This window comes from Cryptomeria japonica, chromosome 6, assembly GCF_030272615.1.
Source record: "Cryptomeria japonica chromosome 6, Sugi_1.0, whole genome shotgun sequence".
NCBI lineage: Eukaryota > Viridiplantae > Streptophyta > Pinopsida > Cupressales > Cupressaceae > Cryptomeria > Cryptomeria japonica.
Genome location: NC_081410.1, coordinates 21,390,300 through 21,403,052, shown reverse-complemented (window position 1 = coordinate 21,403,052; position 12,753 = coordinate 21,390,300). Strand labels below are relative to the sequence as shown.

The window sequence follows — 12,753 nt, the reverse complement described above, 5'->3', positions numbered from 1 at the left end:
CAGTTAAAATATTGTTGCCATTATGATATTTATGCATAATAGATTATATATATTAAAGACTCTTTAATACTTTAACCAACAAACCATCTCATTATGGAGAGTAGAATCGAATACATAATAAGGGATACAAGTAGCACATAAGTTCCATTCAAGTATGCCACTCCAGGCGGAGCCAGGAGGCTGAATGGGTGTCATTCCGTGCTCTTGGGCTTGATGGAAAGGAATAAGGTCAAGGCACCTTATATGATTTCCCAAGGAACAACATAATGGTGATAGGTTGTTAGGGAAAGTATTATTGAATCCCACATGCACATTATGTAATTTACAATGATGATTAGAATTCTCTTTATAATATTGTGTATTATATGTTCCTCATGTTTCATAATGATAACTAACCTGGTCGAAGGGTCTAAATCAAGACTCAAGTGGCAAGTTGCACTTCCTTAATATAATTCACGCCTATATCTTAATGAAGAAAACTAATACAGCTACACCTTTAGAATAACTGTCCTTCCTACTATAAACAAAAAATCATATATTGTATCATACAAGGTCAGAGAAACGACAGAGAATGCTTATCATATTCTACAAACAAATCAGAAGTTCCACGTGATCTCGTTTTATCTTAAGACATTAATCATTCCATGTGAGCATGACTTTACCAACCCAAAAATTTAGAGGCTAATATGCTTAATGACCACAGAAATAATGTTAACAATACCTTATTAATTTCAAGATTCAGTGGAAATCCATTTTTTGATTTTCTAGTTATTAGAACATGGAGAAATTGTTCAATCTGAGTTTGGATTATATCTCCAAACTAAAGACACAGACAATCACAGTAGAAACCATAGCTAAGAAATATATACTTGAGAATAAAATGCAAAGAAAGTTAAAGATGCCGGCTTCTCAAAATCTTCTTACATTAAGAGCGTCCTTTGCAGCTAATGCGTACTGTTGGTGAGAAAATACAGCAAATGCAACTATCTGGCACAGCAGCAAATGCAAACTTCTTTCAGTAATTAAATTTTTTGCAAATATGGTCTTTGAATGAAATGGAAACAAAATCTTCTACACTAACTATATAGGACTGAAGCAACATGCAAATTGAAACAGCCACAAAAATGCTTTAAAATTTTAAATCTCATATGGAACTGTGAATAAGTAACATACTTCAACATTTGTACATAAATCTTGTGTATTAGGTGGCCAATAATCCTACATTTAAATTACACAAACGCATTTACAGCTCATTTTGGAAATAATACATTCAATTTATGAATTCTAGCAGACCTAAATGAATTCATATACACTCACATGCCAGAATGACGACACGCAAAACACCCAACAGACCCAATAGCTTGATCATGAGAACACAATTTTTTATGGAAAAACTTCCTTGGAATAAGGATTCTAGCAGAGCCCAGAAGAATTCATATACACTCATGCCAGAATGATGACACAAAATGTGCAATGAACCCAATGGACTCAATAGTTTGATCATGAAACCATAGTTTTTGATATAAAACCTTCCTTGAAATAGGGCATTTCCCAAAGAATTGTCCAAAGAACTACAATGTAGAAAAGATCAAGAAAAGATGTCAGAATTTTGAACCTTCTAAACATCATAAAGGTTCACAAAGATAAATAGAAAAGGAAAAACCAGGATGGTAGGAAATAAGCAAGTACTCAAAATTGAAGAAAAAGTTTATTGCTGTGCAAAAGATGCATGTGAGTGATAAAGGCACTGAACTTGTCTTTCTAGTGATGGAAATTAAAGAAAACTTAAGAAACTTTCGAGATGTCGTTAGAGAAACACAGTTGAAAGCAGAATGATGCCAAAAAGATCAAAAGTAAATGTGGTTCAGATACTGAGAATAGAAATTCGGTTTCAAAACTGTGAAAAGGAAGAATTTTCCCCTTGAAGAGTCAGGCAAACATGTCAGCTGAAAACATGCTTAATGTATAGCTTTTATTGTCTTTACATAAATTCTCTATAAGCTTCTCACTCATTTCCAAGAAGCTTCCTTGTCTACCTTCCTTATTTCTTTTAGAGTGTTTTTTATTTCTAGAAGATTCCCTGTCCATATTTTCTTTGTAGAGATACATAATACAGATGAGTATACACCATTAACATTGCAGCAAACTCTTATCTCTCTCTTCTTTTTGTTGCAATTGGCTCTCTTAGCTAACATCATTTAGTATCAAAGCATAGTAATAATGGGTTATAGATCTTGTCACCTCAAAGATGTAGTATATGCTATATAGTATATATAACACCACAAGGATTCTTTTGATAGAGGCCCCGAATATAGTCTAAATATGGGTTACTACTTCTTACCTCATGTAATGTCCCCACTTTGAAATAGAATTTACTAATAAAATATAATAAAATTAAAATGCAAAAGAATAAAAATAAAATTAAAATTAAAATATAAAAGAATATAATTAAAAATAACTAAAATTTATTTAAGTCTAATGAATGGTCAAAAGGCATAAGATGAAAAGTTGCGACTCCCTTAAACATGAGATATAAAAGGGAGAAGAGAACTTCTTTTCGAAGGAGGGATAATTTGAGAATCATAAGTGCAGATCTGATTTAAATAAGTGCAGATCTGATAGTGAAAGGTTGTGTCCCTTTCAAAGGGCAGAAGTAATGAAGAGTTGCACTCTTTCAAAGGGTGCTAATAGTGAAAGGGTGTGTCTCTTGCCAAAGGGCATCCATAATGAAGAGGTGTGACCTCTAGCTATAAAGGAAAGGAATCAAAAGCCTCCAGTGACATCACCATTGATCAGATCAGATCAGAACTGTTATTAAGTTACAGGCAGTAACATCCTTGTTCTTGGTGGTATGCATGGGGATGTGCTTAATATATGAAGCCTGATAATGTTCTTATGCAGAATTTAATAGTAATATTAATATAGACTGCAATATGTATGATAGTCATACTTAATTACACATGTATTCATAGTACATAAAAGATTTACATAGATTTATATAGAACAGAATAAGGATAATAGATTTATATATGATAATGATGTCAGCAAGATTTATAATAGCTTGATATACAAACATATATACTTGGAATAATATCAATAAGATTTATATATATATATATATAAAGAACAAATTATAAATATTACGGATAAGATTATAAATAAATCACTTTGATTATTTATATATGTGTGCATGTCTAATCTCTTAATCAATCAAAGGAATGAAAGGAGGAAGTAAGTTAGAGAATTACAGTTTACCGGTTCTCCCAAGCTAAGTAGGCCACCCCAAGGGATGGAATTGTCATAGTGGGATGTTCCTGCCTCTTGAGGGCCAAGAGGTGAGTTGTCATAGTGGGACGATGTGCGCTCTTGGGCTTAGTTGGGTTGAGCAATTTACAAGCGCCCTGTCGAGGCTTTCGTACCAAACTAAACTATGATTGGTTATAGGTAGAAATACATGTTTATGACTAGATTAAGTCACTCTCATAATTTGAAAAAATGATAAACTATATTGTGGAATTACTAATTTAGGACAAAATTCAGGTAATCCCTAATTGGGGACATTACACCTCAAGTCCTCATGTTGTTCACTTTAAGATATTTATAATAATAAAGTTAAGTAGATTCAAGGAATTGTCCATTCTAATTATATAGTCTTGTTGCTGAATGTAAGGCAGTAAGTGTTTGTAATCTTGAAGTTGTGGAAAAGTTCAAAAACTCCATTTCTGATTTCCAAGGTACATTTCAAAATAGGCAAAAACAGTAAATAAATCATATTCTTGATTTCTCTTGTTTATTTTAGGGACTTAGATGGTCATAATTACAAGAACTCTATGATACTAAGCTCTTCTAAATTGGTTGCTACACCGTATTGAATGGGCATAGGTCAAGGTATGGGTACAGATTATAGTGAAAAGAGTATGTGGCACATTATAGCATAACCTTGGTTTAATGGATGCAGTCGAGCATCACCCAGATTTAAAATCATAAAACATGTAACCAAAAATTTATCCCATGACAAAATGTGATCCAAACATCACTTCTAAATCAAAACTCGTGCAAAAGAGAAAGAAATAGCGTTCCACGGAAACGCGTTTCCCCCCTTTTTGAGCCGCGTTTCCAAGACGGGGACATTTCCGGGACAAGGAAACGGGGACGTGACATCTCCCGCCACCGTCACAGGTGCTGCGCCGGAGACGAGGAAACGTCTTCACGTCTCCTTGGGAGACACCTAGGCATTTCTTAGGGGGTCTCTCGTCGCCCAGATGTAAAAAGGCATGAAAAATTTAATTCTAAAAAAAAAGTGTTATTTTTGGGGGTTGGGGGTAACCCTAATTCGACGTGGGCCCTCTTACCCCAAAACAACACAAAACCACCATATTTGGTGATTTCACTCACATTTTGAAAGTCTCAATTTTTTTTTCCAGCAAGCTGAAGAGGAGGAAAAACTTGGATAAGTCTGATTGAAGGCGTGAAAAGAGTGAGTGCAAGTGTGAGAGGAGTGAGAAGGAGCAAGCAGAAGAGGAGGATTCTACAACACTTTGGAGAGATTTTTCAAACACAAGGTAGGGTTTTTCTTGTTTTTTGTTTGTTTTATTTTCTGATTTTCAATTCTTTGTTTGTTTAAACTTCTTTTTTTATTCATCTCAAAATCAGATTTGATGTTGCATCTTGAGGGCAAAATGATGAATAAATCATTCATCATTTTGACCTCAAAATTCAACATCAAATTTTATTATTTTTATTTTAAATAATATAAAATTAAAAGTTGTATATTTTGTTTTCAAAATTGAAATTTCAAATTTGTATTTCAATTTGTTAAACTAGGCTAAATTTATTTTTATTTTTATTTTGTGAAATGCAGTGTCACTATCACAATGAGCTCCCATGACATGAGTGAGGAGGAGATGGAAATCCATTCTCATAGTGAAAATGATTTAGAATTTGAACCTGAGGATGAGGGGGGTGACCAAGGGGCTGATCCTAGAGCCCAATCTAGTTCCATGGCGAGTGCACTAGCTAGTACTGGTTGCCCTTTAGAGTTGTTGGCACCATATGCTAGGGGTGCTTATGATCCTAAATCTCCTCTAAGACAGTTTGCTTCAAGAATAGAAGGCAAATCACGTAGAGGAGGGGAACAAGGAAATGGAAGTGCAACATTTGTGGGGTTGAATGGTTTGGTAGCATCACTAGAGTGAATGCACACTTCCTTTTTGAGACAGGAAAAGGGTGGATCATTGTAAGTTTTTGAAGGAAACTAAAAATATAGAGTACAAAATTGAGATGAACAAGCTTTGGGGCATTCCAAATGACAGAGTTGTTTCAGTCCCTACTACTTTGTCTGCTAGGGCAGCCCTTCAGTAGAGCCAGCAAATGCAACATACTTCTCCACATGCATTGCACTCTTCACAAACAAGAGGAATGATGTTTAGACCTTCACCCACTTCCACTTCTAGTGCCATGCCCAAATCACAAGAGGCTAGGGAGACAGGGAAACGCAAGTTGCACACATCACAGAGTAACCCCGTAGCAGATTTGTTTAATGTGCAACTGAGGATGAAATCGATGAGTCCATTGGCAAGTTCTTCTTTGCCAATGGCATCCCATTTCATGTTGCACGGTCTCCTTATTATAAGGAGATGATGTCTATGGTGGTGAATGGAGGACCATCATATGTGCCATCAGGTGAGACAAAATTGAGGACCATCATATGTGCCACCAAGTTAGACGAAATTGAGGACCTTGATCTTGGATAAGAGCTATTCCAAGATCACTATTTTGATGGAGAAGATGAAGGCATGTTGGGTGGCATCTGGGTGCAGCATAGTTATGGATGGGTGAACGGACATTAGCCATTGTCCACTCATCAATATCATGGTCACATGTGCAGAGGACCCATACTTCCTTAGAGCAATTGATTGTACAAGGCATCGCAAAGATGCTGATTTTTAGTTTCAAGTCCTCGAGGAGGCTATTGAGGAGGTTGGGCCACAAAATGTGGTCCAAGTAGTGACAAATGCAGCCCATGTGTGTAGAGCAGCAAGGAAACTCATTGAGGCAGCCTATAGACATATTTGGTGGACCCCATGTTGTGTGCATGCCATGAACAATGCACTCAAGGACATGGGGAAGATTGACTGGATTAGAGGAGTGCTCAGCAATGCGAGAGATGTGCAGATGTTTATCTACAACCACCACACTTCACATGCACTCTTTAGGACCTTCGCGAAGGAGTTCTTGAAACCAAATGAGACCAGATATGCATCCTATTTCATTCTCTTGGACATAATGATTGAGTTGCAAGAGGCATTGCAACTCATGGTTATGACTAATGAGTGGAATAGGTGGGCCAAGGCCAAGATAGAGCATGGGAGAAGGGTGAAGGAGACAGTGAAGAGTGATGTGTTTTGGACTATTGCAAAATACATTGTCTCCGTCATTTCTCCAGTATTCCAGTTCATCAAATATGGGGATGGGGATGCACCTCACCTTGGAGAGGTGTATGAGTGCATGGACTCTATGCTTGACCAAATGAGGGTTGTTGTGCAAGTGAAGGACCCCTCTCTAGCATTCTAGAATGAGCACATCCAGCCAATCATTTAGCGCAGATGGGAGAAGTTGAACACTCCTTTGCATATGGTTGCCTTTGCCTTGAATCCTAAGTGGTACAAGGCTAGACAGGGTAGAGTGACACCGATTCAAGATGATGAGGTGAAGGCGGGTTTCTTTAAGTGCATAGAGAAGATGTATGATTCTAGAGATGCGAGCATAATTCACACTGAGTGGGGAATTGCCACTCTTAGAGGCTATTCAGATGCAGCAAAGATGGATATAGAAACTATGGCTCAGGAGGACCCACTTTTGTGGTGGAATTGTCATGGTCTGAAATCTTTGACCACCACTCTAGCTATCTGTTTGCTATCCCAGGTTTCCAGTTCTTCAGCTATTGAGAGGAAGTGGTCTACATATAGCTTCATCCACTTTCTTAAGTGGAACAAACTTACCTCTAAGAGAGTAGAGAAGCTTGTGGCTATACACAGTGCTTTACGTCTCATGGACCGCAAGACAGTTATGTACAAGGAGAGTCCAGTGGCACAATGGGATGTCGAGCCAGAGGAGCCTTCACAGATTGATGAGGATGATCCTACCACTTTAGATGTAGGGCTGGTTGGTGTGTGCTTGAGGGATCTTGACCTTGAGGAGTCCAACAATTCCAATAATGAGGAGTTTGAAGATGATTAGATGCCTCCCTTCGCTACATTTTGAGTTTGGACATTTTAGCATTTTGTCTTCTGTAATTCTATTGCTATTAGTATCTGTATTTGCTACTCATTGTAATAATGAATCATAAAATCATCTTTATAGACTTTGTGATATCTCATATGACATCAGATATTCATATTTTCGATAATAATAGAAATCTCCAATTTGACAATTTCATTTGTCAAATTTTATTTAGCAATTAGCATTCAAGAAATCTTCGTATTTAGATTTAGTATTCCAAATTTTGCTATTTTATAATTTTACTGATTTCCTATAGTTTCAATTGAAATGTAATTCTTATACTGTTATACATCTTTTCAAAACTAGTTTTTCAAGTACTATAAGTATATGTATAACTATATCAGCACCACCACCCTGTCTCCTCATTCCCAATGGCCGTGGAACATTGGAAAAAAAACTACCTTAATCATTTTCCCATTGTACCAAAAAAGCATCCTTCATAGTTCTACACTTATTCAAAATGTTACTATTATTACAAAAGTAATTTGGTAAAAATAATTGTTGTATTTACGAATGATCATGAATATCATTATAAAGAATTACAAAGAAATATAAAATAGAAAGTTTCTAATAAGAAACTAAAATTACAATATATTACATTATTGAGCATTAATAACTTAGGAAAATATAATATTAATACCCTCCCTTAATGCTCAATCTATCAACTACACCAATAGACCCCCTGAATTTTACAAACTTATCGAGACTGAGGAGCTTGGTGAGAATATCGGCTTGCTGCTCCGCTGTAGGAACATACAACATCTGAATGGATTCATCTTCAACCAGCTGTCGAATGTAATGAAAATGAAACTCTACATGTTTGGTTCTTTCATGGAAGACTGGATTCTTGGCAAGTTTGAGAACTCCCTAATTGTCAGAGAACAAGGGAATCGGACCTGCTTGAGATATTCGCATATCCGCAAGCATCTGACGAAGCCAAACTGCCTCACAAGCTGCCTTAACTGCTCCCCGATATTCTGCTTCTGTCGAGGAGACAGCCACTGCCTGCTGCTTCTTACTAGTCCAAGTGACTACACCGGATTCCAAACTGAACACATATCCAGAGGTTGATTTCCTGTCATCAACCGAGCCTGCCAACTCTGAATCTGTGAACCCACTGAGTCTAGGATCATGACTCCTAGTGTAAAGAAGTCTATAATCAGAGGTGCCTTTCACATAACACAGCACACGCTTCGCTGCTACCCAATGATTAGCCTTGGGGGCTGTCATGAAGCGTGAAATGTAGCTCACTGCAAAACTGAGATCAAGTCTAGTAGCAATAAGATAGATGATACTGCCCACTAGTTGCCTGAATTGTGTTTCATCTACAGGAGGAGAATCAGACTTGGCTGACAACTTCAAGCCAGTCTCCATAGGTGTGGAAGCAGGTTTGCAATCTTGCATTTGAAACCTGTCAAGCAATCTCCTGGCATACTTAGACTGAGAAATAAAAATGCTACCATCAGTCTGCCAAACCTCAACACCTAAACAATAATGGAGAAGCCCCAAATCTATCATATCAAAATCCTTGCACAAATCCTGTTTGATTTTTGCAATCAAATGTGCTAAACTGACAGTAATGATCAAGTCATCCACATAGACAACAAGAAAGAGAATATCATTACCAAAGTGTTTGATATACAGATTACTGTCAGAAGGGCAATGCTGAAAACAATGAGCAACCAAGTACTGATCAATCTTAATGTACCACACTCGAGGAGCTTGTTTAAGCCCATAAAATGCTTTAACGAGTCTACATACTTGATGTTCTTTGTCGGCAACCTTGAAACCAGGAGGTTGCGTCATGTAGACTTCTTCCTGCAACTAACCATTGAGGAAGGCACTCTTAACATCCATCTGATGGACTTTCCATCCAAACTGAGCTGCAATAGCGAGAAGAAGACGAATGGTACTCTTCTTGGCAGTAGGAGCAAATGTCTCCTCATAATCAATGCCCTGTCACTGTGTGAATCCTCGAGCAACTAATCTGGCCTTGTACTTATCCAAGTTACCATCTGCATGATACTTGACCTTATAGACCCATTTGCAACTAATGGGTTTCTTCCCTAGAGAAAGATCAAAGAGAACCCAGGTGTTGTTCTTCAAAAGTCTTTGGTATTCTGCATCCATTGCCTGTTCCCACTCCGAAATCCCTTTTGCTTCGGTATAAGTCTGAGGCTCATAAATACTATGCATGTTGGCCATGAGAGCAAAGTTAACTGTATTTTGTTGCTTGCCCTTATTTCTGGAAGATTTACCCTCAATGAGCTCATCAGGACAAAGATCACTGATGGTCTTAGCCCACCACTTAGGCTGGAGAGTAGATGTGCCAACATCAGATAGAGGAGGAATAACTGGAACTGGAGGTGGAAGAGGATCTGGAACAAGTGGAAGATTAGCATCATCTGGAGGAAATTCAAGTAGTGCATCATCAAATACAGAATCTGCATCATCCCTCCCATCAGGTGAACCAAATGGAAGACGAACACCTAAATCAGAAGCCTTCAAAGGCGGATCCTCATAATTCTGCTCAGAGGAGGAAAGTTGAAATGGTCCTCGATCTTCATCAATGACAACATCGCAACTGAAGATGAGACGATCAGTATGTACATCAATCAGCTGGTAGGCCTTATGGTTGTCACTGTATCCTGTAAACATAAGCTTCTGACTCATGGAATCCAACTTAGAGCGCTTCGCATTTGGAATCCAAACATATGCAAGAGAGCCAAAAACTTTCAAATGACTGATCTTGGGTTTGCGACCAATCCAGGCTTCCTCAAGAGTCTTCCCTTTAACAGCATGAGTGGGAGACCTATTAAGGAGATAGACTGCACTAAACACTGCTTCTGCCCAATACTTCTTAGGAACATTTTTGTGTTCCAACATAGACCTAGCCATTTCTGTAATGGTGCAGTTACGACGTTCTACAACGTCGTTCTGCTGAGGAGTGTATGGTGTGGTTAACTGACGTTTTATGCCATGTGTATCACAAAAAGTGGAGGAAGCAGTAGAACAAAACTCCCCCCATTATCAGACCTAAGAGTAATAATAGAACAACCAGACTCTTTTTCTACCAAGGCCTATAATTTCTAAAATACACGAAACACGTCTGATTTTTGTCTAAGAAAGTACACCCACATCTTACGATTGTAATCATCAACAAAAAGTAAGAAATACCTGCACCCAGTAACAGAAGTACTATTCATTGGACCACATACATCAGTGTGGACCAACTACAGTACCTTAGATGCTCGCCATGAGTCACCATCCTTGAACGGTGTCCTATGCTGCTTCCCAGCCTGACAAGCTTCACAAACTCGCCGATTCTGAGGTTGAATTTCAGGTAGGCCCTATACTAAATCTTCCTGAACAAGCTGAGCAAGATAATGAATGTTCAGGTGACCATAACGTTGATGCCATAGACGGGAGATAGAGGAGGATTTTGTTGCGAAGGCATGCTCAAGAGAATCACCTGTATCCACAAGTCTATAAAGACCATGATCCTCAATACCAACAGCAACTGTAGTGTGTGTCGGTCGCACTATCAACAATAGAACACTTATGTGCACTGAAGATGACATCAAGCTAAGGAGAATACCGCATAATCTAACTCACAGAGAGAAGGTTCAGTTTCATGCCAGGAACGTAGTACACATTGAGGAATATGAGATTACTCCCACCAGACTATATCTGAACGTTGGCCTTGCCGACAAAGGTGTACTCCTCACCTCCAAAAATAACTGAATCAGTATAGGGAGTGAATTCTGTAAACCAATCACGCCTGTGAGTGAAATGCCGAGAAGCATCAAAATCAATATGCCAAGCAGAAGATTTCACATGGTCTGCAGGTCTTTTAGCCATGAAGACATAAAAGGCAGACTCTTTCTACTCTGTGTGCTCTGCGACATTGGCTTTAGGTTGAGACCCTCTCTGCTTCCGCTGTTTGGAAGCTAGCCAAGTGCAACAATCCTTAATCAGATGGCCATATTTGTGACAATCGTTGCATTGAACCTTCTTCTTTTTCAAGCCTTCCTGTGACTGACTAGAGCCCTTCGACTGTGAGAACTGAGATGACTGAAATTTGTCTTTATCCTTGTGAAAGGGTTTGGCTGCAAATGCTTGCTCAAAGGAGGATGAAGTGGCACCGCTACCAAATTGTTGTTTCCAGCAATCCTGCTGCAGAAGTTTGGTGCACAACTCTAGAAATTTAAGATCAACATTCGTAGACGTGACGTTGAGAGTCTCTATGAAGTGCTCGTAAGATTTAGGTAGACTTTTGAGGGTTATGACTACCATATCCTCTTCCTCAATTTTCCGACCAATAGAGTCGAGCTAATCTTGAATGTCCTTAATCTTCGTGAGATGCTCCTATAAGGACATGTGTTCATCCATCATGATGGAGAACAACTGGTTCTTCAAGAAGAACGCTCGGCTTTTGTCAGATGTCTCATGCAACTCCTTCAGATGCTTCCGAATTTCTGAGGTTGATTGACCAAAAGGACTCTAAGGTAGTTGGTCCTCTGTGACAGAGAGCTTGAGAAGCATGACAACTTCCCTATTGCGGTCATCAAATTTGTCTTGATCGGCTCCGGCTACAGAAGGATGACATTCTTTTCCCAAGACAAGATCATCTAGGCGGCGATATTCGAAGATTGTCAGCATGCGCTGCTTCTAGGTGTTATTACTTTTGTCGTTGAATCGTTGACTGCCTTCCAACATCAAGTTGGTCAATGATGACATCTTGCACGTTTCTCAATGCAGAGAAAACGAAGATCAAAGAAGAGGCGATAGCACGGAATACAAAGCACAAATCCCAAAGCAAAAAACATAGGCAAATATAAGTACAAACTTCAAAAAAATAGATGAAGTACAATTGACACAAACTTCGAGAAAATTTTCCGGCTAACCCAAAAAAATCCAAAGACTTACAACCAAGCAATCCTTGTGAAAAATCCAGAAAGAATCAGAAATCAGAATTGAAATCTGCTAGCACAAAATTAGAGACACGAAAAACGATGCACCCAGAAAATTCTGACGACCACCTAGTTGAAAACTCGAAAAACCCATAAGGAATTTGTAATTAAAAAAATTCTGACTTGATTTGAAGAGTAAAAAAACTTAGCCGAAAAATGCAAAAACCCGAGGTTAGCAAAAGTACAGAGGTAAATACAGGTACAGACTTCAAAAAATAGATGAAGTACAGCTGACACAGATTTCGAGAAAATTTTCCGGCTGACCCAAAAAAATTCTGAGACAACCTAGAAATCCTTGTGAAAAATCCAGAAAGAATCTGAAATCAGAATTGAAATCCGTTGGCACAAAATTAGAGACACAAAAAACGATGCACCCAGAAAATTCTGACGACAACCCAATTGAGATCTTGAAAAACCCAGAAGGAATCTATAATTTAAAAAAATTCTGACTTGATCTGAAGAGTAAAAAACTTAGCCGAAAAATGCAGAATCCCTAGGT

The 12,753-nt window shown here is 38.3% G+C and overlaps 1 protein-coding gene across 2 annotated transcripts in view; it reads right to left on the bottom strand.

Annotated features, from left to right (window-relative positions):
• Positions 1-12,753, bottom strand: part of LOC131048043 (uncharacterized) — a 123,928-nt gene that overhangs the window by 84,680 nt on the left and 26,495 nt on the right. For both annotated transcript variants that reach the window (XM_057981885.1, XM_057981884.1), the window contains exon 3: positions 925-987. In XM_057981885.1, coding sequence (XP_057837868.1) covers positions 925-987 — 63 coding nt within the window. The remainder of the gene's footprint in view (positions 1-924; positions 988-12,753) is intronic.